Source organism: Dermacentor albipictus, chromosome 7 (genome assembly GCF_038994185.2).
Source record: "Dermacentor albipictus isolate Rhodes 1998 colony chromosome 7, USDA_Dalb.pri_finalv2, whole genome shotgun sequence".
Classification (NCBI taxonomy): Eukaryota; Metazoa; Arthropoda; class Arachnida; order Ixodida; family Ixodidae; genus Dermacentor; species Dermacentor albipictus.
This window is the reverse complement of record NC_091827.1, coordinates 71,250,071-71,273,955: the sequence shown is the minus strand read 5'-3', so window position 1 is coordinate 71,273,955 and position 23,885 is coordinate 71,250,071. Positions and strand designations below refer to the sequence as shown.

The window sequence follows — 23,885 nt, the reverse complement described above, 5'->3', positions numbered from 1 at the left end:
CTTCATGTGAAACATTGCAAAAAAAATTATATAAGTGAAACAGCTTTGCAATGCCACGCTGGCATCAAGAACAAGCACCTAGCTGTCTACTTTTCAACTTGTTTTACTAAAACACTTTGTGTATATCTTGCGAACTTACAGTACAAGTCCAATCAGAGGTGTTTCAAGATGCATGCGACGTGTTTGAAATGACTTCTTTTAGTTTTGATGCACTATCTTGGCATGCCCAGTTGTGTGCACAGTGACTGAAGGGTTTACGCAACAACAGAAGACAACGAGGCTGACACTGTTACCTTGATTGCTTAGATGCAGTGCCTGCTAAGCCTTTAACATTTTGTGATGATTATCGCCGGCCAGCTGATTTACAACAAATAACTGATTGTGCAGTTTCACTGTTGTCTGTATGATTGGTCACCGAGTTCCTCTTGTCAAATGTAGTTCCTTACTTGGTGTAAATTAGGTCCGTATATGACGCCAAACGCCCTGTGGCTATGGCTGATGTATACGCAATTGAGTAATTTGGGAACGATTGCTAACACTGTTGATATTGATTGTACACTGCCTGAAAACAATGCTTTTTCTTGCACGTTTTGAGGTCAAATTGTACCAGCACCATGATGGTATTATATTGAGCACCAGACACAGGCACCCTCAATATTCTCTTGTTTTTTGGGATTGAGAAAGCAATAACTAGTGTCACCTGCACGAGGCACTTCACCTGGGTGGACTTACCCATGGATAAAAATACTTTGCACAAATGACAGTATAAATGCTACACAGTAAGTTGTCAAGTGACAAAGTTCAGTATGCAGCAATTCACTGTCCTTTTTGCAGAGCTTTTCGAATTTACTAACAAATAAGACGCTTCGTGCATGCTTCCCCTGAATTTTCCCGCCATGTGAATTTAAAACCGAAACGGCTTCATTTGAGAATGCCACCAATTGTATCACTTCCAAGTTTTATCTATAGGTTTCTTACATATATATATATATATATATATATATATATATATATATATATATATATATATATATATATATGTACTTATTAGAATCTAGGTACAGGACAACCTAACAGAATTGGTGGACTCTAATGAAGTTTGTTAGCAATTGCGATGTCTTTCTTTAAAGCCTGGAGAATACATATATGTTATATACCAGTGGAAACACAATGCTGTATTTGAAGGTAGCTTGGATGTGTCCCTGTCTTTCACTAGGAGGTCGACAAATAAAGAGCATCTCTGTTTCCATGGTTGAAATACACATGTACAACAACAGCACAACACCTAGCTCAATACACACGCACATGCACACACGTTAGCAGTCCATTATGAAGTCCCCAAGAAGAAAGCTAGAGCACGATTAACATGAATCGGCAACAGTGAATGAACCCTTATACTTAATCTATTCTCACTGGGCAAAAAAAAAATACTTGGCTGAAGTCAACAAGCATGTATGAATAGCACTATGTATATATAACACTCACGTATAGCGTTCACAACTTCTTCATACAAGTCTACATACGGGGTTGAACTGCGCAAACACACAGTAAAAGTGCCCTCTGGAAGCATGTGTGGTGAGTGGGAATAGCTTCCAGAGAGGAGTGAAAGACTTTGTTGCGGCCCAGAACACGGCAACCTCAGTTTGGCAAAGATATTGCATGAACCTTGCACAACAATATTTCAGGTGGAGCAACAGCTTGAACCAATAAGTGCTGTTTAAAACGTTGGAAAAAGCTCGTTGGAAAAAGCTTTTAGAAAATACCATTTTCATTTATCACTTGCACATACTATCCTAGCATGACTGACACGAGTACTAAATTCAGAAAAATTTCTGTGACTGTAAAAGCAAGAACGATACACCATGCATGGATGCGCGAAGCTGGAGGTACCCATTATTATAGGGCCCAAACCTCCCTGCAGCACTGGCTGTCTCGTTGCCATAAGTGCCCCCATGGCCCTCTCATGTTTGCTCCATATCGGCTAGCCACAAAGCTGCCAAACCTTCCAAACAGCCATTGTGGATGATTTGATCAAAAGTGAAGGGAAGCAAATCTTGCGGAGCTATTCCCCACTCTTTAGGTTCACTAAAGTGTGTGGCACCCCTTTGGCATCTTGCGCGTGCACAGGATGCCAAAGGTTACGAGACAGACTAGCGGCCCCAACTCAGCAAGCCAGGTATGGCCATTGCCTCCTTTGTCCCTCAACCCCTCCACACCCTCTTGGTGGGCACACGTATGGTGTCATATGTAAACCGTTGGTACACACCAATAGCTTGCATCGCTCGACTACAGTCCAACAAAGTCTTTAACCCCTGACAATTCTTGCTGAAAACCCTTTGTACACATAAGCCTCATCCTTGGACCTGCTCCACAATTAATTTTCCTCCCTACTGAAGAACATGTCCTTGGTGGTCTTTCTGGTTAACAACAGTCATATGGAAATTTAGCTCTGTGCATTTCTAGTCACGCTGAACTTAAGGCAAGTTTTCGTGTTTCCACTTAAAAGTTTAGCGTGCAGTGAAGACAGTGACCAAGTCGAGAGCTTAACGCAGGGTATGTGCTAGCACTTGCACTGCGGCCCTTGCATGTAATCTCATCTGCGATGGCTTGGTTCAGACTATCTTGTACAGCTGAATCTCAAAGATACAATTGCGATTGATCTGATTTTATGGGCGATTCATATTTCAAAAACGTTTCGAGCCGAATGCATTAAATACAACGCGGCATGTTTCAGGATGACTGAAGCATTCTTTTGGGCTGTGGTAGATGACATAGATTTTCATGCCACCATACGTCTCTCCCAGTTGTGGAAGTATGGCTGCAGTGTACAGTTGCGAAATCAGCGTGCGAAATATTGGTCTTTCACGATCCTGGCAAATACCCGTGCACTTGAAGAGCGTTCACTGTGACATTGAGTGCTGGCAACGAAGGCGAAAGAATGAGTGATACTACAACGTTGTACACATGCCAGAAATGGTTCCTCAACAGCATCAATGAAAGACTGGTCCACAACACCATCAAACTTCTTTAACCAAAAGTAGTCACTGCAATTAAACGAGACTGTCTTATCCTCACTTTCGTGCTATGGCTATAATTTGTTATGAATTGTGTGAGTTTTGGATGATACAAATATTTTAGGAGGTCCTGAGAAATTTATATAATTGAGATTATACTGCACTATGGCTACCACCTGTTTGGTTTTCAACCAACACAGTGTTTGTCTTTTCAGATGTCGCTAGTTACCAGTTCAACGTTGTGACTGGCACCTAGCTCCCTGGACAAAAAGCTGAGATATCACATCACAGGAATGACCACTGGTGGAAAAGTTATAGTGCACTATTGTCTGGTTGATTTATGCTTTGGAGGTTTAACACACTGTGTTGATAGTGCAAAAATTGTTTGTTACATACTGATGTCCACATTTTGCAGTAGATATGGCTAGCCTACATGGCATATAGCGTCCAATATAATGTTACTTCTTTATTATCTGTGCTTAAATAAAGAAAATTGAATCGTACAAAAGCGCTGCATTTTCTGGATGTATAAAATTTATAACTACTTTTGCTTCTTGTGCTATTTAAAGGGGCCCTGAAGCACTTTCATAACTAATCCTAAAATGGCATCACTATTAAAGGACGCTGTGTCACAAACCTCATGCTGCAAATTTTTTTCAAACCCATGAAGTATAGGTGGAGGTATTGCACCAATAAGTGGCTTTCTCTCTCTTTTGTCCCAGCTAGCGCACTGGGAACTACACAGGGGAGTAGCTAGGGGGGGGGGGGGGGGGGCTGCAAAGCCCAGCCTGAAAGTTGAGTGCCTTGATAGTGAAATACGGTGAAAGGGCTTGTCACAGCACCCCATGGAGGCTGCAGTAGACTACGCTACGCAGCGCGTAGCTATGTGCAACTTTCATGTATAGACTGGCAGTGCAAAGATTAAATTATTTTTGTCTTTTTGAGATTGCAGGCGTATATATTTTTCACTTATTTAACTCACAATTAGCAATTACTATGTATTATCAAGAATTTTCTCACGATCGTGACATCAGCCAACAGCTATTGGTGGGTCCAGCTGTTTGCGATAACGCTGCATGACGACACCACGGAAGTGAGAGCAAGCGATTTTTCACACTTTTCGACATGAGATTGTCAATTTCCTGCTGCGTGCAGTGCAACAACATTCTGATCACATGTTCACAGGAGCCTCTGGTACAGATTAGCATTGGTTTCGTACTGTGTTTAAAAAGCATTTCAGGGCCCCTTTAAATGTGTGTTCAACAACAGTGCATTTAAGTATTGCATCTCTCTGCTGTCCTCACTTCCAAAAGCCGTTGTTTAGCCTTAACAAAGGTGTCAGCCCTATCTTGTAGCTCAACACTGATGACGCAAAAGAAGTCCAGAGGGCTCCTTTTCCCCCTTTTTCCAGCATTGTCGATCATTTCCCTGCATTCACCCAGCATTGCAGTATGCATGTGCGCGTGTGCACCGGGAATTGTTCCCTGTGATGAACATCGGCCGACTAGAATATCCCCACGCTAGGGAGACTTTGCAAAGGGGCCGTGAGTTGTAGCTCACTCGACGCACATCGGTGGGTTCACGTATCCCAGCAGGTTGAACTCGACCGCGCTGCAGACGACGAGGAAGATGACGTACACCACCATGAGGAACACGCCCAGCTTCTTGGTGAGCAGCCAGTGGCTCCGGTGGATGGCGTAAACCTGCAACAGTTGCTGCGGTCACATCGAGTTGTCTGCCCAGGAGCACACTGTCATTTCTTTTACAAGGTGTGGGAGCTTCCCCTGGCATTACAACTAGCAGATACGTGAAAGCAAAATTATTTGAATGCGACAGAATTGGCCATGTGAAATGGCATTTCAAACATTATCAAGTCTAGAAACTGCTCTCATCAATGAAGTGAAAATGACAAGTTTTGTGGACTTGAGTGACAAAAGACAGGCAAAAATAACGGAAAAAATTTCCTGTGGATTCTTTAGGTAGCCTACAGAAGCCTCTTCACATGAATTGTCAGCAAGTCAAGCCCATTGAAGACAGGGTATGGTTTTTCGGAACTATTAAATTATGATTAAAATGGTGCAGCATGTGACCATGAATTTCGTCAAGACCATTTTTGTGCCACCGAAGGGAGAAGATTTGCTAGCGGCCTAACCTCAGCATAATGTGATGCTTGGGCATTTGTGAAACTACTGGGAACAACCATGTTTATCTGCGGCTTCAAGACGGACAAGTTACGTACACTCCATTTCATACTTATCAGGCAATGCTGTAGGTACTACCGAAGTATAGCGTGATCATAGGTGCCTCACTCCTTGCTTTCTGCTATGCAGTTTCTCATGTGTGGTACTGCAGCTTGTGGACGCAAGGTCATGACAAATCGCATATCATTTATGCACCTTCGTGCTTCCAGTATGTGACACACTATGTTTTGGTTACGAGCACAAGCAGTGCACGGCGGCCACTGGTCAAAGGAATGCGTTGCTTCTACTACTGGATGGCAAATAGGTTTAGATTTGCAATGCCTTCCATGAATTCATTCCATCACGTTTTGTGACATAAAAGCATGAGACGTACTGGGACTCTATTGTTACACTGCATTACATGACGCACACCTGTCTCTTCATTACTCTTTGGCCACAAATGCATCCAACAAGAGAATTCTCTCTAGCCTTTGCAGCATTGCTTGCTATGTATTAAGCAGTGTATAGTGAGAGTTGCTGACACTCCAATTTCTTACATTAGTTTTGGTCTTTTGTTTTTATCCACATTGGATATTTCTTGCAAAGAATCATGATTCCTACATAAAGCAGTGGATCAGAAAGAGCTAAGGTTTTGTTTATTAGCGATATGCGAGAAACTATAAATGCAAGAGGCAATGACTTAAAAACTAAGAAAAATGGAAAAAAAGGAACTGCTTTCGGAGGTGTCTGCATGTCTGCATTCCGATAAGCCTTGTCAATTGAGCTACAACACTTAAGCGCTTAGGTTATGTGATTACTGTGATTTCTCAATTCTGCATGGCACTGGACCCACTACTAGGCTTGTAGCTATTGGTCCAGACAGCTTTAAGTTTATATGTTGAAAATAACAAAAAGACAATGTGGTTGACTTTTCTTACTTTGACATGCTTTTGTTTCAGGGGTGTCCTAATCTATTCATTGATGAGGTTTATCATTCCAAAGACAAACTAGGGTTTGTAGAAAAGCTATGCACACAAACATTCTTGCATTATCAAATGATGTTATTGCACCCACCTCACACTCGGCAGCAGAACGCCATGGCCAAGCCATGAAAGTAAACTCTAACGTCACCAACGAACTTGCATATCCAACACAAAAATACCTTCACTATATCTTATATTTGTTGTAAGCACATATTCGTTACACGCCAATCACCACAAACATTTTAGATTTAGTTCGTTGTAGCCGATAATTCGTTATATCCAATACTTCGTTATATCCATGTTTGTTATATCGAGGTTTGACTTATATTGACAGTGGTTAGTATACAGTCATAATTAAGAGAACTGAACTCACTGTAATGATGATGGTAAGGAATAGCAAGACGACTGACCACACCAGGCCCCCGCTGTTGATGTAAGCCTGCACAAGAAGTTTTGCAAAATTAATTCAGCAATTTCATAATGAGCCCGAAGAGGTTTCTGCCTTTGTGCCACATGTGGCAGAGAACTTACAAGTGACCCAGGTTTGACCATCCCTGTCTGAATCAGCCATGGCAGTGCTAGACCTATTAGAATGTCGAAGACGTTGCTTCCAATACTGTTTGCTATGGCCATGTCTCCTTGACCTGGCAAAAAAAAAAAAAGGGTTAAAATGAGTTAACAATGAAGTTCAAATATACCCGACCCGAAAAAAGGAAAAAAACAAAAAGAAGTACTGACAACCGCTTTGGCATGGACGGTTATGCACTGTACTGAAAATTTGCCATTTATTTGACATGCATAATGGAATGTTATTTCTGAGTACAATTGTTTGCATTTCTATTTCATGCAAAATGATAATGTCATATGCACCTTCGTGGGATGTTTTCTTCCTAAAATGTGGTGTGTATAGATATAATGTACCATGCAGATATACGGAAATGAGGCAGGTACACAATTCCATCAACTATTACAAGAATTAGCTGTGCACCTTATACTGTATGTTGCTCGGCATGAGGGGCTCTTCCAGTTAAACTTCTGGCTTGCTCTTGCTCAAAGTTTGTACAGAAATCAGACATTATGGTAGGTTTTGCTTAATACTGTGTTTCAATGCAACGTCTATTCATTTCATACAGAATAAATCTGGCTTACACATTGTTTGGGGCAATGTCTGACTAAACAAGTATATTTTGTTAGCAAAAGTAATGATGGAGCGCTCTGTTTGGGAATGGCAGAACTTTCACTTCACGCTTGGGGAAGTAGGTGTCGTAAAGAAAGATCAGGCTAAGTGTGGCTCAGTATATGGAAGCTTCACATGGGCAGCTTTCTAGTGAGTTAAGTGTCTCTCTACTCATTTGATGCCAATAAATATGTCCAGCCTGACACACTTTGACCTAGTGATTCATAAGGTATGTCTGCACATTTTTAGCACATTTAGGGAAGAGCATAATTGGAAGTGATTAGGGGAGGGTCACATGACAAACTGTATGCCACAAGGACCATCACAACATGATGACACAGAATTGGCACACTCTCAGAAGTGTGGGAAGTTCATTCATTGCTATGATGCTGTCTTGTGTGCTGTTGGTTATGCTGTTGCATGAACACAGTACTGTTGTGCACTGGGTCATTTGCATTCATGAGAATTGTAATGAAAACTACAGTACTGCGACAGTCGTCATTGCTGTACATGCACTTGTGGTCAGTGGTGGCAGTTCAAGTGAGGTACCCCAGAACAGCAGCACAACCAACAAAATATCTTGCATTGCTGGTCTTTCCTGATCAGGTCTTTCCTCATTAGGCATCTTTCCTAATTCAGAAACACAGCCTTCAGAAGTTTGAATTCCTCCTGCAATTAAGTGTGTGTAACCTATACCCCTCTGCACTCCAAAACGGTTTCCGGCCGGGAGACGAACGATGAAGTTCGCCACGACGTCATTGAAATGAGTCAACATGATTGGTTGGCACATCTATACAGATTTCTATGCGAGTTGGACAACTTTAGGTTGTCAATCGCGACTGCATCATTGCATATCACCCATGCAGTTACTGCATTGAGTTTTGTGTTTGTGCGCGATTTCACTGGTGTCTGCCTTGACTATCACTTTACTGATTTCAAGGTTCTGGTGTCAGTGGTGTGAGTCCTGTGATGCTGGGTAATATGGCGTTGACCGTCAAAGCGTGTCGGATAGCATGTACCTGGGGTTGCAGTTGTGTTCGACGTCAGGATTTCTCATTATATATATATATATATATATATATATATATATATATATATATATATATATATATATATATATATATTGTCTGCGAATATCTGTGGTCGGCAAAATGATAAACGTTGAGTATTAACATTGAGTGCATGCTCTCAGGGTAGATGAAAGCTTATGTGTGTTTGTCATCCATAGATACCTTATGCGCGTCTCTCTCTGACAACCCATCCACCACCACCTCCACCACGACCATTACCACCACCACCACCATCATCATCATCATCAGCCTATTTTATGTCCACTGCAGGACGAAGGCCTCTCTCTGCGATCTCCAATTACCCCTGTCCTGCGCCAACCGATCCCAAATAGCACCCACAAATTCCCTAATTTCATCGCACCACCTAGTCTTCTGCCGTCCTCTACTGCACTTCCCTTCTCTTGGTACCCATTCTGTCACTCTAATGGTCCAACGGTTATCTAATCTGCGCATTGCATGACCTGCCCAGCGACACTTTTTTCTCTTATTGTCCATTAGAACATAGTCTATACCCATTTGCTCTATGATCCAAACCGCTCTCTTTCTGTCTCTTAAAGTTATGCCTAGCATTCTTCATTCCATCGCTCTTTGCGCGGTCCTGGACTAGTTCTCAAGCTTCTTTGTAAGTCTCCAAGTCTCTGCCCCATATGTCAGCACTGGTAAAATGCACTGATTGTAAACTTTCCTTTTCAATGATAACGGCCGGTAAGCTCCCAGTCAGGAGCTCACAATGTCTGCCGTATGTGATCTAACCCATTGTTATTCTCCAGTGAATTTCCGTCTCATGGTCAGGGTTCCCTGTGATTATTTGACCTAGGTAAACGTACTCCTTCACAGAGAGGCTGACTTGCGATCTTGAACACATATGTTCCCTTGTCGAAATATTTATCATTACCTTTGTCTTCTGCATATTAATATTCAACCCCACTCTTACACTCTACCTGTTATGATCCTCAATCATTTGTTGTAATGCGTCCACAGTGTTGCTGAATAGAACAACGTCATCGGCAAACCAAAGGTTGCTTAGGTATTTGCCCTTTTTGTGGATTAGTACAATGTTTGCATTCTTCCAGTTTTCTGGGACCCTTGCAGACGATAGACACTTCGTATAGAGAGACGCCAGTTTTCCTAGCATTGTGCCTCCTGCATCTTTGTTAAGTACGCTGTTAAGCGTTAAGCGCTAAAGCCACGCGCCAGCGGCCTCACGAGAAGGAGACGGTGGCGAACTGTCGTGCCATAGAGAAAGGAATTCTCTATGCCAATACTTCGAAGAGACTGAAACGAGGCATTACTACTGCAGCACGACGAGTGCGCGCCTCTAGCAAAACCGCCGCAAGATGGAGTCTGATACCTGCAGGAAAAGAGCGGTCCTAGCGCGAGGCGTGAACGTTGGCTGCCATGTAGCGCACACGTTTGCGAGAGGGTCTAAGCAAACGTGTGCGTGCACGGGAAACGCGGCAAGCAAGTAAACCCATCCATAGTGCAATAATAAAATAATGATCCCGATATGTTCAACTTCTTCACGAAATTTGGGAGCAACTGAACCAGCGTTCTACCAGAAAACCCGCTTGTAACTGGATCTCGACGCATCGTTCAGCATTCATAAAAAAAAAAGCGAGCAAACAAACAAGAATGTAAGAACAAAAACCGAAACTACACGAAGCCTTTGCGCGAGTCCAGTCGATCCAATTCAATCCAGCCAGTGACATTTGGTGCGTGAAAAGTTTGTCTTGCTTGTTTACATCTGACAGCTTTACCTAAAGTTTGTTCAAGGCCGGCAAGAAAAAAAAAGAAAGGAATTGCCCTGTCGTCCCAGTTCTATTCCGTCATTTCGTGACATTGCTGCGAGGCGCGCGAACGGTGGCGATGCAGAAAGAAACGCAACTCGGAGGCGCGGAGACTGCGACGAGAGCAGAAGCTGCCCCGAAAGCACCAACGGGTACGTTGTGCACCTCAAATACAGCTTCGCCCGTTTCGGTATTCAAAACACCTGTATTGGCTATTCTAAACTTTTGTTTCTTTACTGACGGACCGGGCTAGAGTTGTCGCGGATCGTCGGGCGTTGCCCTGTCTGCGGAGCATGACGCAGACGACTGGACAAAGCGTCCGCGGGCCAGATGTGACCTCGGGCGTCACTCGCAAAACTGTCGCTTGCCAGTGCCTAGCGTCGCAGCAGATGTGATCGGCAGAGAGGTTTAACGCATCGCCCCCAGAACGGTTAAGCCGCAGCAGCTTAAGCAGCTGGCTCGCACGTTGCTAAATTCGAAATAAACAGCATCGCGGACTGCTTTCGTGCATTCTCTCTCTCTCTCTCTTTCTCTCAAAAAGGAACAAGTGTAGCGTTAGTTTTGATCTTGGCCCGTGCTTACTCAAGCATGTAAGATCCCTGTGAGCTACGGCTTGCGATCCAACCAGCTAAATAACGAGTATTCCGACTTAGGGCGCACTACCAAATCTTGCTAACTTGACGCGCATCGTTAACCTCCTCCTGTGGCATGGTGAAAGCTTACGTCTTGAGCAATGTTGGAATTGTACAGGGCTCTTCTTATGGGCTTCTTGAGATGCAGTTTGCCCATACTGACCAACACCTGCCAGACAAATCGTCGTGCTCTACAGGCTATTCAAGCTCGGACTCTCAGGGTTTGTCTTGGTTTGCCAAAATGCACATCGGCAGTAGCGACTATTGCAATCGCCCGGGACCAACCCATAGAAACACACATTGCGGTGGAAGTGTTGAGAGTGCACATTAGGCACGTTGCCCGTGCCCGTTCCCACCATCTGGCAACACTACCGTCAGAAAGGCCGCAGGCATCATTTTGTACCATGATTTCGGATTATTACACCTGCCTTCGATCAGGCTTCACCCCCGCAACTAAGCCATCGATTCCTCCATGGGGTTTGGCTCGACCTGCAGTGCACCTCACCATACCAGGAATCAGGAAAAAATCTGAGCTGTCGTCACCTGCTCTTAAACAACTAACTCTGCTCCTTTTGCACGAGAGGTACGCCGACCATGTACATATCTATACTGATGGATCGGCAACTCTCCAGTGTTCCTCTGGAGCTGTGGCTTTCCCAGCGAAAGCCACCACCATCAGTTTCAAGACATGTCACCCAATGACACCGATGACTGCGGAACTTGCAGCTCTTCGGGCTGCACTTTGTCTCGTCAGTCAAGAACAACCTCGAAGATGGTCAATATTCAGTGACTCGAAGGCAGCACTGCAGTCTTTGCTATCAGCCCTGCGGCGTGGCCTACACGAACAACTGGTATACGAGATTAGAGAACTAATCCATACTTTAACTGAGAAAGGACACCACGTGACATTTCAGTGGCTTCCAAATCACTGCGGCGTCATAGGAAAGGAAATGAACACGCTGATAACGCTGCTCGGTCGGCTCTTCAAGGCGATGAAGAGGAGCCGATACCATTATCAAGGACAGTTGCCGCAAGAAAACTTCGAATGCTCAGCCGAGATATCATGTTCTCCTTGTGGAATGCAGGAAGTTTTCAAAACAACCGGCTGCACAACCTAGATTCTTCTCTACGCCTTTGCATTCAAGCTGGACTCTGCCGTCGCGAAGCTACCCTGCTTTGTCGAATATGGCTAGGGGTGGCGTTCACCAAGTCTTTTGCTTTCCAAATCGGATGTGCCGACGACGCCTTGTGTGATAACTGTGGTAACGAGGAGACTGTTCAGCACCTTCTCTGTGACTGTCCTCGCTATAATTTACAGAGACGATCGCTCGCAAATGCGATAGGGCACTTTGACTGAAGACCTCTAACAGAGGAAGTTATATTAAAATGCCGCCATCACAAGCCATCGCAGCAGAGGGCGACAAGAGCACTGTTGCAGTATTTAAGGGCTACAGAATTGGACAAGTGGCTGTAGCATGAACAGATGTTCATAGTGCTGCAAGTGCTACTGTGCTGTGCGGTGACAGTGTGCGGCGACAGTGACCAACTGTGATTGTATGTCTGTGCTCCTTTCTTTCTTTATCTCTACTTTGTTATCACTTTATCTCCCCCTCCCCTCTTACACCAGCGTAGGGTAGCAAACCGGATCTTCCCCTCTGGTTAACCTCCCTGCCTTTCCCTTTCCTCTAGCTTTCTCTTCCTATGTCTTGAGCTGTTTAATGCTGCATTGCCAGGCGCTGTAGAACGGAACAGACAAAATATATGGGGCGCCTACGGAGAACCAGCACCCTTATGCAGCTAAGTGATTGTGTTAGTTTTATCGCACGCCAACAAAGTTGGTCTTCTGGCAAAAATAATTACCCTGGCATTTCTTGCGTTTTCAGAATCAATAGCTGACAATTCGCAGTGACCGCACTCGAGCAGTACACTGTACACACTCAGCAGGTATTGCCTGATCTGTCTTGAATCACGCAGGCCTGTGTGTAAGTGCTTATCGGGGTTATGAATTGAGGTGGTTAGACGTTTTGCAGATGCACGCACCTTGTCGGGAGACCAGCAGGCTGGCATAGGCGTCAGGTATGCTCGTACCTGCTGCCAAGAATGTGATGCCCATTATCGTGTCCGGGATCCCCATTGTGTAGCCAATGAGGGTCACCTGCACAGGTCGCGCGCTTGGCTGAACATCTGTTCTTCGGCATGGTGATAGCATTGCCTAGCTCTTTCATCATGGGAATGAAAGCAAAACACAACACTAGAGGTTATCTTGCAGTGGCAATGACTGCTCCTTTTCACGTAACATAACTAAAGACATGGAAAAGTGTGTTGCTCTGCAGATAACAACAAAAATTCAAATGGTCACAGGAAGAGCTGACGGTGGCTCATGAAAGGCCACCTCTGGTGGTGCTAAGCACAAAATCACAGAAGAAAATGACTGCTTTTCTCGAACCACTCGCACATACTGAAACACGGAAAAGTGGACCTGAAGAGGGAAGTACAGCACTACGCAGTGTTGCACATAGTGTCACACTCCATTTTCACCTATGTTTAATAACGGCCATCTTGTTTTATTCCTTCGTATGATTGCCATCAAAATTATACAGGGTGTTGGTTCCAAAAGAAGGCTGATCTATGGTGCAGTTTGCACCTGCAGGTAGTGAAGCAGCATGAAAATATGTTGATTGCCTGGTGTAGCACAGGCCACAATTCTGAATTCAAGACTGCACAATTTAAGAACCCTGATACAGCAACTGCAGATATAGTAAAAATTCTGCTTAAATTAGACAAATGCTCCACTTCCAGCTGATTTCCCGCATTTTCAATGGCATAAAATAAACAATCGGCACTGAAAATATTGCATCGTAGGCACTATTGAACATGGAGCAGCTTCCATTGGTCAGTGACGTGCCTTTCCAGGCCGTCTGTAGAACCTGCACATTAGGACGCTAATGGAACACCCAGTATATACAGTGGTTTTCATGAACTTTCTGTTTAGCAGCTGTCTCTAGCCAAGTTCACAATTAATGCCGTAGCAGCCTCCTTGAGCATGGTGGTCCGTATTGAAGTGCTTCAATGGCTCACTGTGCATTCCTCAGACAGCTAGATTTTTAGGAGTTAAGGGTTCATTAGAATCAACCCACTCAATAAAAAGATCTGCAGTACATAAAAAACCTTGCTCAAATTGCTACCAGATTTGACAAAACTTCAGTCAAATAAACCTGAATCCCAAAGTAATTAATACACCACCCCAATTTTATTTGCTATGGTAAATTGAAAGTTGCATTCACTACACAGATGACATAGCTAATTCGGCAATGGTGGAGGCTTGAGCATACACTTGCAGCATCCAGTGGAAAACAGTAGTAGGGTAAATTTTTCTTTAAAAAGTCTCTATGACAGTTAAAGTGTTTTCAAACTTGGATAGATGACTCACTCTGAAGGATGCTCTTGACATCCAACAGCGTAACCGCAAAATATGCGTTACTAAAATGACAGTAATTGGACTGTCAATCCTGTTTTGCCTTTGTAACATAAGGAAACTGAAGGTCCTTTTATGTTTGGGAGAAAGAAGGTGTTGCAACATCCACTTCATCAAGTGCACAGCGTCCATGAGACGCTGTCTGGGAAGGAGTTTTATTAGAAACTGTCATGGGTGTAACAGTGACCAGCATTAGCTTCGAAGTGCACAGAAAAAGGTGCCGTCCTCACCTTTTAATTTTGTGAGCAGAGGTATGTAGCTTTACTTTTCCATATATCCCATACTTGGGGTGCACATTCTGCCAGTGCATTCTATTTGGTACATAGGTACTAGTTGACCCAAAATTAGGTGTTTCAATTAGCCCAGCAATATAGAAAAATTTGAAACTTTATAAAGTTTTTCTGCATTTTTCTCAGAACAAGTCTTTACTGTTTAGGGATGCCCATGGGGTTGGGGTTATGAATGACAGAAGCAAGAATGTTTGACCAGGTGGCGTACATGAAAAAAAGACAAGAAGGAACAGAGATGAAGTGGTGTCTGATGCGCTTGAAATGTTGCTGTGTCCCTGTCCGCTCTCCTCTCTTCATCTTTTTTGAATGTGTTGAAAGTGATGGACTGCCGACGTTTCCAATTACATACACTCTCGATAACAATGCCATTCGAGACCCACCATCCAGACCATGACGTAGGAGAAGGCTGCCGTCCAGAAGATGGACATAGTGAAGCTGAGCATGAAGAGCCGCTTGCCGGTCGCAGTCCGGCAATCCGGCACCGTGTAGTGCAGCGTTGCCAACAGGGGCGCCTGCACCACCCACTTGAGCAGCGCCCAGGGGCCCTCCCCTACAATAAAGTAGGGCAGCGTGCAGTCAGATGACCAGTGGCATCAAGAAATAATACAGTGGATAGTTGGGCGAGCAGGCACGGCGTTGCTTTGTGCAGCACAAAGAATGGGTGACTACACAGACAGACACAGCACAATGCTGACTATCTACCAGGTTTCATTTGGTCGTACATGGAGGCCTATTTTTCAAGAGAGCAACACCACAAAAGAACACTACCCTTTGGGAAGTCACGCATAGGACAGGTACACCCGTGAGCAAAAGTATACGGACCACGTGGTCGCCGAAAAAGCAGAATTTCTTTGTAATTAACACGCATAAAAAGGAACTGACCAGTGCACTAGAAAATTCGTAATGCCAAGTATCGGCAGCAATCACAGACAAAGGAGAAAAATAGTTTTATCGCACGATCCCTGGTCTGTATACTTGTGCCCACTGGTATACATCAACTCAAGAAACAAAGTGTGAGCGGGCACGATTTGAAGAAGCGTACTTACTCAGTGAGGGAACTCTTTTCCAGTCAGCCTCTGTTGACAGAGCAACATCGACGCTGGAAAAGGAAACACAATCCGATTTGTGTCGCCGAAAGACAATGCACACCACATTGCAAAATGAACCTTGAGAAGTGCTCACAGAGAGCTTCAGAAATTGTCGCTGTCCTTGCACAGTGTTCCTTTTGTTACTTTCAATGGCATTTCACTGAAAACATGCATCAGAATGCTTTTTGCTCCATTTCAGCCATGCCTGTGGGACAACAACTTTTGCACAGTGGTAGCCTGCTGGGAAGCCTCTCTTCATGTAGGGGCATAGCGGGGGGGAACATGCCGAGCACGTCCCCCCCCCCCCCCCCCACCATTCATAAAAAATTTCCGGCTACGCCACTGTCTACATGTGCACACTGACAGCCTTAGTATTAGACCTCAGTACAGCTTTGACTTAAATTACCAGAGCACCTTTATTTGTGGCCAAGATGCAGCCTATTACTGTGCCTTCTAACCCTTTGCCTCTGCAGTTATTTATGGACAAAAATGCTCAACGTTTCTGAAAATCCTAAAATTGCATAAATGTTTGTGCTAAACCTCTTGACATAAAAAAAAACAAATGTTTATGTATTAGGTTTGCCTTTCATCTTCACCCGGATTATGAGACAGGAAAGCTTGTTTTGAAAAGGAGGCATTTCTACAACAGATGCGTCTGTTGCAAATATTACTGCTATATATCTGCACATGATCAGGAAAGGAATGTGAAGCACTAAATGATATGCATGAATGCCCAAAATGAACTGCTTGTGCTGAAATCAACTGACAAGCAGAGTGTTTCTGGCAAGCAAGGCAAAATGAGCTGTCGTCGGGATGAGTGGAGCTCTCCTTTGGCAATATTGGTACACAGTGATAAGGCAGGCATAGGTTTGGATTGACAGCTAAAGGGTTTATTAACCTGTGGGGCAGCTGAAGACAGCTAAAGGTTCTAGAAACGCACTGCACAAAAGCAAAACAGAGAAGATGGGCAGCACATTAAGAGAGATGTACATGAGTGTTACTTTGCATTCGTATACTCTTCTTTTTTTGCAGTAACGATTTTGCACTTTTGTTTGGCTTTGTTTGATGCAGTTTGATAATGTCACCACTTGAAATGTGCAGGACGCGTGCCCAACCTGGAACTCTTGCCACGTCGGACCATGTCGTTGGGGTCGAGAGAGGTCTGGGAAGGTAAGTGCTGGATCTCCCCACGGCAAATGCGCTTGTGCTGGAAATGGAACAAGGATGTTATGCATATGTCCTTGAGTCTGCAAGTGGCAGATTGTAGTTGCCCACCTTGCTTAAGTCAGAGGTAACGCGAATCGCAAGTGATGAACTGCGTGGAAATTGTTTCGTGCTTATGGCACTGTTCATTTTCAGAGATTACTCCATTAACCTCTTAACCTATGTGACAAATGTATAAAAAATTTTAAACGTGGAGTTCTTTTTAGACCTGCATATTTTACGCCAGCTTTTTCTAAAAATGCTATTTTTACTGGTCCTATGGAAAAATTTGCAAAGGCCATTGTCTATTACCAATTTGTCAAAATTACAAAAGATTGCACGTATGCACATGTGCAAAAAGTTGTGGAAAGCTTATGACAAGCTAATCATCCACAGTTAAAACATTAGGTGTGACCAGCATTTTCGTTCTTCACACTGAAATGAATTTGTATGCAGCGATTAGTTGCTATTTCACTCGTTTGCAAACCACAAGAACTGTCAACCAGCTGTCAGCTTCAATTCAAGCTGAATTATTTCTCAAGTCTTGCCAGAATGTGGATTTGCTTCTACTGAGGAAATCATGGTGCTGCAACTTGGGCATAAGAGTTCAACCTTCATGACCTGTAATTAGAGCACTTAAGATTTTAGAACGCCGCTCTTAGGTGCCCGTTCCTGCGGTGATTGTCAGTGTAAGCGAGCGAACGAGCGCAGTGAAGTATGAACGTGGAGCACAGTGGCAGATGAAAGACAGCGATAGCAATGAGAGTGCGAGGAGGAGGAGGGTGCAACATAACTGCGGCGGAAAGTGGAGGAGGGTATGCCGAAAGCATGAGAATAAAAGCGTAGTGCCACGCATGACGGGCTTTGCGGTGATGATGGCTACGAGATGGCGTCAGAGTAGCGCGCATTGTCTGGGAGGTCTATCTGCAGTGGCTGCTGTCACGGCACAATTGCTCCGTTTGCGACATGCCGCACGATACAGATATTCTGTACCTTCCAATATATAGCGAAATGAAAACACGTATAGAGCTGCGCTCAAATTTCGCATTAGGGAGTGTCGTAAATATTGGTGAATTTATTGTGATTTAAGCCGATTTATTTACAGCGCTCAGGTAGTGAAACACGACAGGGAGCACTTAGTGGAAGCCTGCACATGTGCAAAGTACTCGAGAGTACCATGTCATGTTGCTAGGAATCTGGCCACCAAAATTGACATAGACTTTGGTCTAAGCGTATGCACCAGAATTAATTCGATTTGACAATAACAGCAGCTGGCGGATACGAAATTATGCGCATTAGTTCGCCTTAAATTAATGCGTTTCTTTCTGTGAGCGCTGTACCTAGCTGGAGGAACTAGTGCTTTTTATGAAGCATGCAGCACACATTGGAAGATGAAGAAAAATGAATGGGCTGCAGATTCAGCGTTGCAACAAGTTAACTATGTTGTAATTTATAACATAATGCACACGACTGTCATCCTTGCCTAAGAAGCCAAGCTGCACATTAAAGGGACACTAAAGGTTACCAGAAACTCAAGTTAAAGTGGTAGAGCAATGTTCTAGAACGTCTAAGGCGTCAATTTAATCGCGAACAGAGCTTTAGTAACCGAGAAATTGAGGTAAATGCATGACACGATTTGAGACCCCCCAGCGACATTCCGGTACTAGCCCGATGACGAAAGGACTCCTCATAATTTGTGTTACTAATACTCAACTACTCGTATTCAAAATATCATTTCATTCGATTATAAGATCGAAAAAAATGCTACTTGTCTACGTCTATTTGATTCTAAGAAAAAATAACATTTTGACGTTACCCTTCAGTAATATGGGTGTTCGAAAGGTTTCGTTTTCGCTCGACTCTGCGCACTCGACTCTGCGCCGCACACGCTTTGGAGTTTCAGTACTTTCGTTATCGCGTCGTGCTGTGAGGGTTCTGCTGGCTCGCGAAACTTTCATTTGGAACAAGCAGCGAGAATGCCACGTCCATGTGATGTCGTGGGAAGCCCTCGTTGCTTTCCCGCTCCGGAGAGCCGGTGTCGAGGCCGCCGTCGCAGTACGCAACGACGCCGGCAGTGCGAGCCCTCAGCAGCAGGTCGCGCTCGTCGCTGCTCAAATCGCTGAAGTTGAGCCCACCATCGCGAGCCAACCTGTCGGTGTCAGGGTCCATTGCGACGAGCGTCGAAGTTTGCGTCATAGAATGAAGTACCAGCTTATGGGCGTCTTGCGCTGGAGTTTGAGGTATAGTAGCGGCGCCTGGTGGCGGTGCGGGAAACGACATCTGGGTCATGCCAGCTTGGCTGTGGCGAAGCACGTTTCTAGGCCGAGTTTTGCGTCGATTCGCACTTTTTTATGCCCTGTTGCGAGTGCGTAAAGGCTCACAGACCACGCCGACCCCGCTGCGAGCTCGCCGCAGCCTATAGTTTAACGAAAACGGACTCTCCGTGTGCCGTGGGACGTAATTCGTTTCTTCTTCCGCTAGCCACCATACTCCCGCTTTCGCTCTGCTGTCGGCTCTGTCTTGGCTCTGTCTTGGCTCTGTTTCTGGCCGCGCGTTTGCGTTTTGCGCAGAAAAGCCGTAGCGCCGTCTGCGGACGCCGTTCTACTACAGCCACTGTAGTTCTACTCACCGATAGCGCAACGTCACTATGAAATCATGATGTCAGTACTGCTCAATCGGAGGGCGGGCGATTTGAACTGCGCTAGAGGTACGCGGACGCTTCAGAACGCATTTTCTCTTAAAATAAGTCTCTCCTTGGCACGAAACAAGCGTTTCGAGGTTTCTGTGATGGTATTTCAACAGTCCACGTGGACTTAATAGTAACCTTTAGTGTCCCTTTAAAGAGACAAGACAGTGAAGTGGTGAGAAAAGCTGATGTGGGTAAAGCTAATACTGCTGAAGAATGTGTTACAAGAACAAAATCAGAGTGGCTGACGCTGTTGAGAGTAACTTATTCACTAAAATGTTCCTGGTAGTCAGTGAACTTGTTGACGAGTTTGTGTTATGGCAAAGTAGATGAACCGCATGTTTCAACACAATAGCGTTAAGGGCCTTGTGTCGCAGAGAATCTGGCGTCGACTGTTGTTTTGACAAAAGTAATTCCAAACCATGCAAACCCAACCACGCACATCCTCTGTGTAGGGCAAAGAAGTTACTGAACTAATTGAATTACTCAGAGTAAAATACGTCAGAAATATCGTAAAGTATGACTTACGCACAACCTACAGACATGATACCGTCGGATTGCAAGTTGAATATATGAGAAAACATAATTCTGTTATGCAGAAACTCAAACACAAACCCCTTTGTAGCTTTCTACCATTCATAGACCAGCCACGGCGTCCGAGATTTGCGCGTGCCGGCGTGCACAAATCTTGGAGGCCACAGAGTGGCATGCCCAGTTCTTTGCAACACCTCCAGATGGCACTCGCCTCCACTGCATCGTGGCCCACGCAAGCGGCCACATTTCTACCAGAAAGCTTGCCTTCATGCATAGCATTCGCCGCCAGTTTTTTCTGGTAAAAATCACGGTTACATAAGCTGCAGTTGCCGGGAAGCGTGAGAAGCAGTCGGGGATCTTTTAATGCTATCGCGTTCCACTCTTAAAGGCAAAGCGTAAGTGTCCTCCAGATTTTGTTTTATCAAACAAGTCATGACGATGAGATTTCAGTGAGGTTAATAAACGATTCAGCAAGTGTCCAGTGCATCAATGGTGTTTGCGCTAGGTTGGCTCAGTGAATTAGCGTGAATGGCTCACCTCACTGTGTGTTCTGTTACCTCTGCTGCGGAATTCCTTGTTTCTGCACGTTCTTTAATTCTTGTTCCACATGACAAGCACCAAAATGCTATGTTATGTGGATCAGCCCTATGTGTAGTATCAGCAAGTTAGACATTTGGCTGACCGTGGCAACCAAAAGATGGACAATCTGTGTGAGGGTTCAGAGCAAGAGTTTGTGGACTGTAAATGAACAGAACCCTATATAGAGACACTTGCGATAGAGGCCCTGACAAATGATTTATCATGAATTTCTTTGAGGAAAGTTCTTACCTCGTGGGTGATCCTCTTTGCTGCCGCCCAGAAACGGGTTTTGGGGCGGAAGTATCGGGTCATGAGCATTCGTAGCGCTGCTTCGTACAAAGTGGGCCTGAAAGAAATGCGGGTAGCACATGCTGCATTTAATCTATACAAGCAACGGCCACATTTTTTTTCTTTTGTAGAGTTGTCTTGTCTGACCGCTGGCCTGTGAATTTGGCGATTTGCTGCAACATACATACACCACGTGTGTAAATGTTATGCGGTTCCGTTGCAGACGTATTCTTCCTTGTTCTTTATTTATTTTTTTGGCACGCGATTTTTTTGGCACGCCGGTGGACTACCAAACCTCTAAGCTTTGTAAGAAAGCCTACCCTAACCTTAAAGCTGGCTTCCTTCCAAAGTTGTCTTTGTTGTGAAAAAGCCCGACTTAAGGCACGCCTTTTTGCATTGAGGCATGCAGGAAGTTTCCCACATGTCTGGCGGGTAAAGCGGTGCAATGTGTCGCAATTGCATCAGTAGGGAGAGGCTTGATAGTAGTGCCATTCTTTTGTTTTATTATTTTGCTTATATGCATGCAGTGATTTCTCAGAAAAAAAAAAGGAACCAAAGTTTGATTTGTACAAATGCTTTTCATTGCATCTTCATTCCATTACTTCTTCCATTGTTTGGTGCTGCTATGAACTCCACTTGACAAAATGTACCCTGCGAGATCGGCACTCATAAAGAAAAAATAATTACTTATGGTTACATTTTTTTAGCAAAATGGCGCATCATTCATTGAACTCTCATCGAAATTTTCGGTGTCTTCTTGTGTGGTACAGCAAATGCATTTCTTAGGAATCCTAGACTCACCTTCTCCGGCTATCTCTGATCACTTCATCCAGGGGCCGTGCGTTTCTTGCAGCATTTTGCTGGGCGAAGTCGTCAATTTCATTGTTGAATGGCACTGCGGGTTTAGAATTCGCACAATGTTAGCACTTGAATGGCAAATTTTGAGCTTAGCAACAAGACATTTCGCCTCTTTTTCACCAGCAAAAATCTTGCTCTAACGTATTAAGAGGCAGCAAGTGTGCAACCTGCTGCTATGGCCATGTGGGGTGCTCGCTAAAACTCCCCGGGCCAGATCTTGTACACTCATTCATTATGTATGCACAAATACTCGAGAAAGTAGAAGAGAGGGCAGTTGTTGCCGTAGCTAAATTGGCGGAGTGTTGTTGCATGTTTAATGCAAACTTTATTTCTTTACAAATAATTCACAGGCTCCTTACATCAGAACATTGCGTGACTGAGTGAGATAGACACATGAAGTCATTTTTATTATAAAGAGAGTGCAATACCAATATATTTAAGGAATGTAAGCGCAGGATATGTAATTGTTATCATTATGTAGTAGTTAGCATGGAAAAAGATTTTGTGAAGAGGTAAATAAATGCAAGCCATTGCATTGTAATGCAGGATTAATACTGGCAGATATGTAGGAGCAAGATTTAAGGCGATAATCACAGAATTAATGCAGAAATAATCAGACAACAGTAGCAAAAATAAAGTCGCACAGGTACAGCAGGCAAAAAAAGAAATGTAGAGGGAGCCCACTCATTATTTGCGAAGCCTGCAATTACAAGATGTTATGTCTGTATTTGTGAAATATGAGGTAAGAGAGTTCAATCTGTGGTAACTATAAGGAAACAGGTTTGCTCATTCTTTTCTGAAGGCATTTGGGCCAGAGACAGTAGCAACATAGTCTGAAAGGCCATCCGAGTGAGCTGTCACATGTGGAAAGGCATCACTATTGTGTGCTTTTGTGCAGCTGAAAAGGTGCCTGAAGCTGCATTGATTATGAAAGGGGCACAAAGTTGTGAGTGCCGCTCCCACTGGCAGCTAGTAATTCTCGTCATCTATTTTCATTTTCCATTTACTTCTACATTTCAGTTAAAAACCACAGTTCATTTCGTTTGTGCTTTCCTCGACTGCATTGTTGGCTGGCCTCATATGATTGTGACTAACGAAAATCAAGTCCCTCGGTTCCTCTTTTTCTCGCTCACAATGTATGCAATGCCATGTAGTGACACTATCATTGCCATGGTTAGTTTAGATGTGAGATTCGAGAAAGTTGGGCATTTCTTCACCAATAAGCTGTCCACATCCATTGAAGATGCAGAGAGAGATGGGAAAAAGTAACTCCCGAACAAGTAATCTGTCAGTTCAACCCAATTAAGCACTCTCCTTTTCAAGTGGTTCTCTAAAGTTGGAGCAGGCAAGAAGAGGTGGACCTCACCGTAGGAGCTGTAGTTTTTGCCATCGTAGCCTGCAGATGTAAGGCTGAGCGAAGTCTGTTCTTCCTCGTGGATGCCAAATGCGGCGGCCACCCATAGGTGGATCCTCTTGTTGTACCTTGTCACACAGAATGAGAAGGAAATGAATGCACATGTCTCTGCCCTGCGAGGCCTTTTCTTATAGAAATAAAAATATGAAAGGAGGCTTATTCACAATTACTTTCTTGCTTACAGAAAATATGAAAAGTGACCAATTGAAGGAACTATAAGCATAAAACAGTTAGAAATGAACATGCACACAACATGCGTTGCCATAAAATTGCATGTTGATTATTGCAACTAGCACATTCATGACTGTCGTAGCACTGCCAAGTTAACTGGCAGCTTTTTGTTCAACGATATTGTCATTGGCACCATTGAAAACACTTGGGGTATGTGCCTCAAGCTTTGTGGCCGGCGCCAGTGGCAATCATATTTTGATACCAGAATTTCAATAATTTCCAAATAGACAATGCTACTTCTGTTTATTGCAAACTGCTTTTAACCAATTCCGCCATTTTGTTGAACACTTGTAGAAAATTGTTCAGAGATGAGAATGAAAGAAAATAAATCCTAACACATCTCATACAAGTTTTTTTTATCATTACATGAACTGCATTAGTTTTCTTTCCTTATGC

At 44.0% G+C, this 23,885-nt stretch overlaps 2 protein-coding genes across 2 annotated transcripts in view; one reads left to right on the top strand and one right to left on the bottom strand.

The window, feature by feature from the left end:
- Nucleotides 1-1,053: 1,053 nt before the first annotated feature.
- The window catches only part of LOC135919755 (sodium/potassium/calcium exchanger 4-like), a 79,733-nt gene continuing 56,901 nt past the window's right edge, over nucleotides 1,054-23,885 (bottom strand). Inside the window, exons 8-17 of the mRNA XM_065453631.1 lie at nucleotides 23,211-23,326; nucleotides 21,788-21,881; nucleotides 20,948-21,044; nucleotides 16,812-16,903; nucleotides 15,655-15,707; nucleotides 14,989-15,158; nucleotides 12,884-12,998; nucleotides 6,709-6,821; nucleotides 6,551-6,616; nucleotides 1,054-4,717 (exon numbers count right to left, since the gene is read on the bottom strand). Coding sequence (XP_065309703.1) covers nucleotides 4,571-4,717; nucleotides 6,551-6,616; nucleotides 6,709-6,821; nucleotides 12,884-12,998; nucleotides 14,989-15,158; nucleotides 15,655-15,707; nucleotides 16,812-16,903; nucleotides 20,948-21,044; nucleotides 21,788-21,881; nucleotides 23,211-23,326 — 1,063 coding nt within the window. The 3' untranslated portion in view covers nucleotides 1,054-4,570. The remainder of the gene's footprint in view (nucleotides 4,718-6,550; nucleotides 6,617-6,708; nucleotides 6,822-12,883; nucleotides 12,999-14,988; nucleotides 15,159-15,654; nucleotides 15,708-16,811; nucleotides 16,904-20,947; nucleotides 21,045-21,787; nucleotides 21,882-23,210; nucleotides 23,327-23,885) is intronic.
- Nucleotides 10,316-23,885, top strand: part of LOC135919756 (uncharacterized) — an 84,936-nt gene continuing 71,366 nt past the window's right edge. Inside the window, exons 1-2 of the mRNA XM_065453632.1 lie at nucleotides 10,316-10,363; nucleotides 16,798-16,866. The gene's annotated coding sequence lies outside the window, so the exon portion shown is untranslated. The remainder of the gene's footprint in view (nucleotides 10,364-16,797; nucleotides 16,867-23,885) is intronic.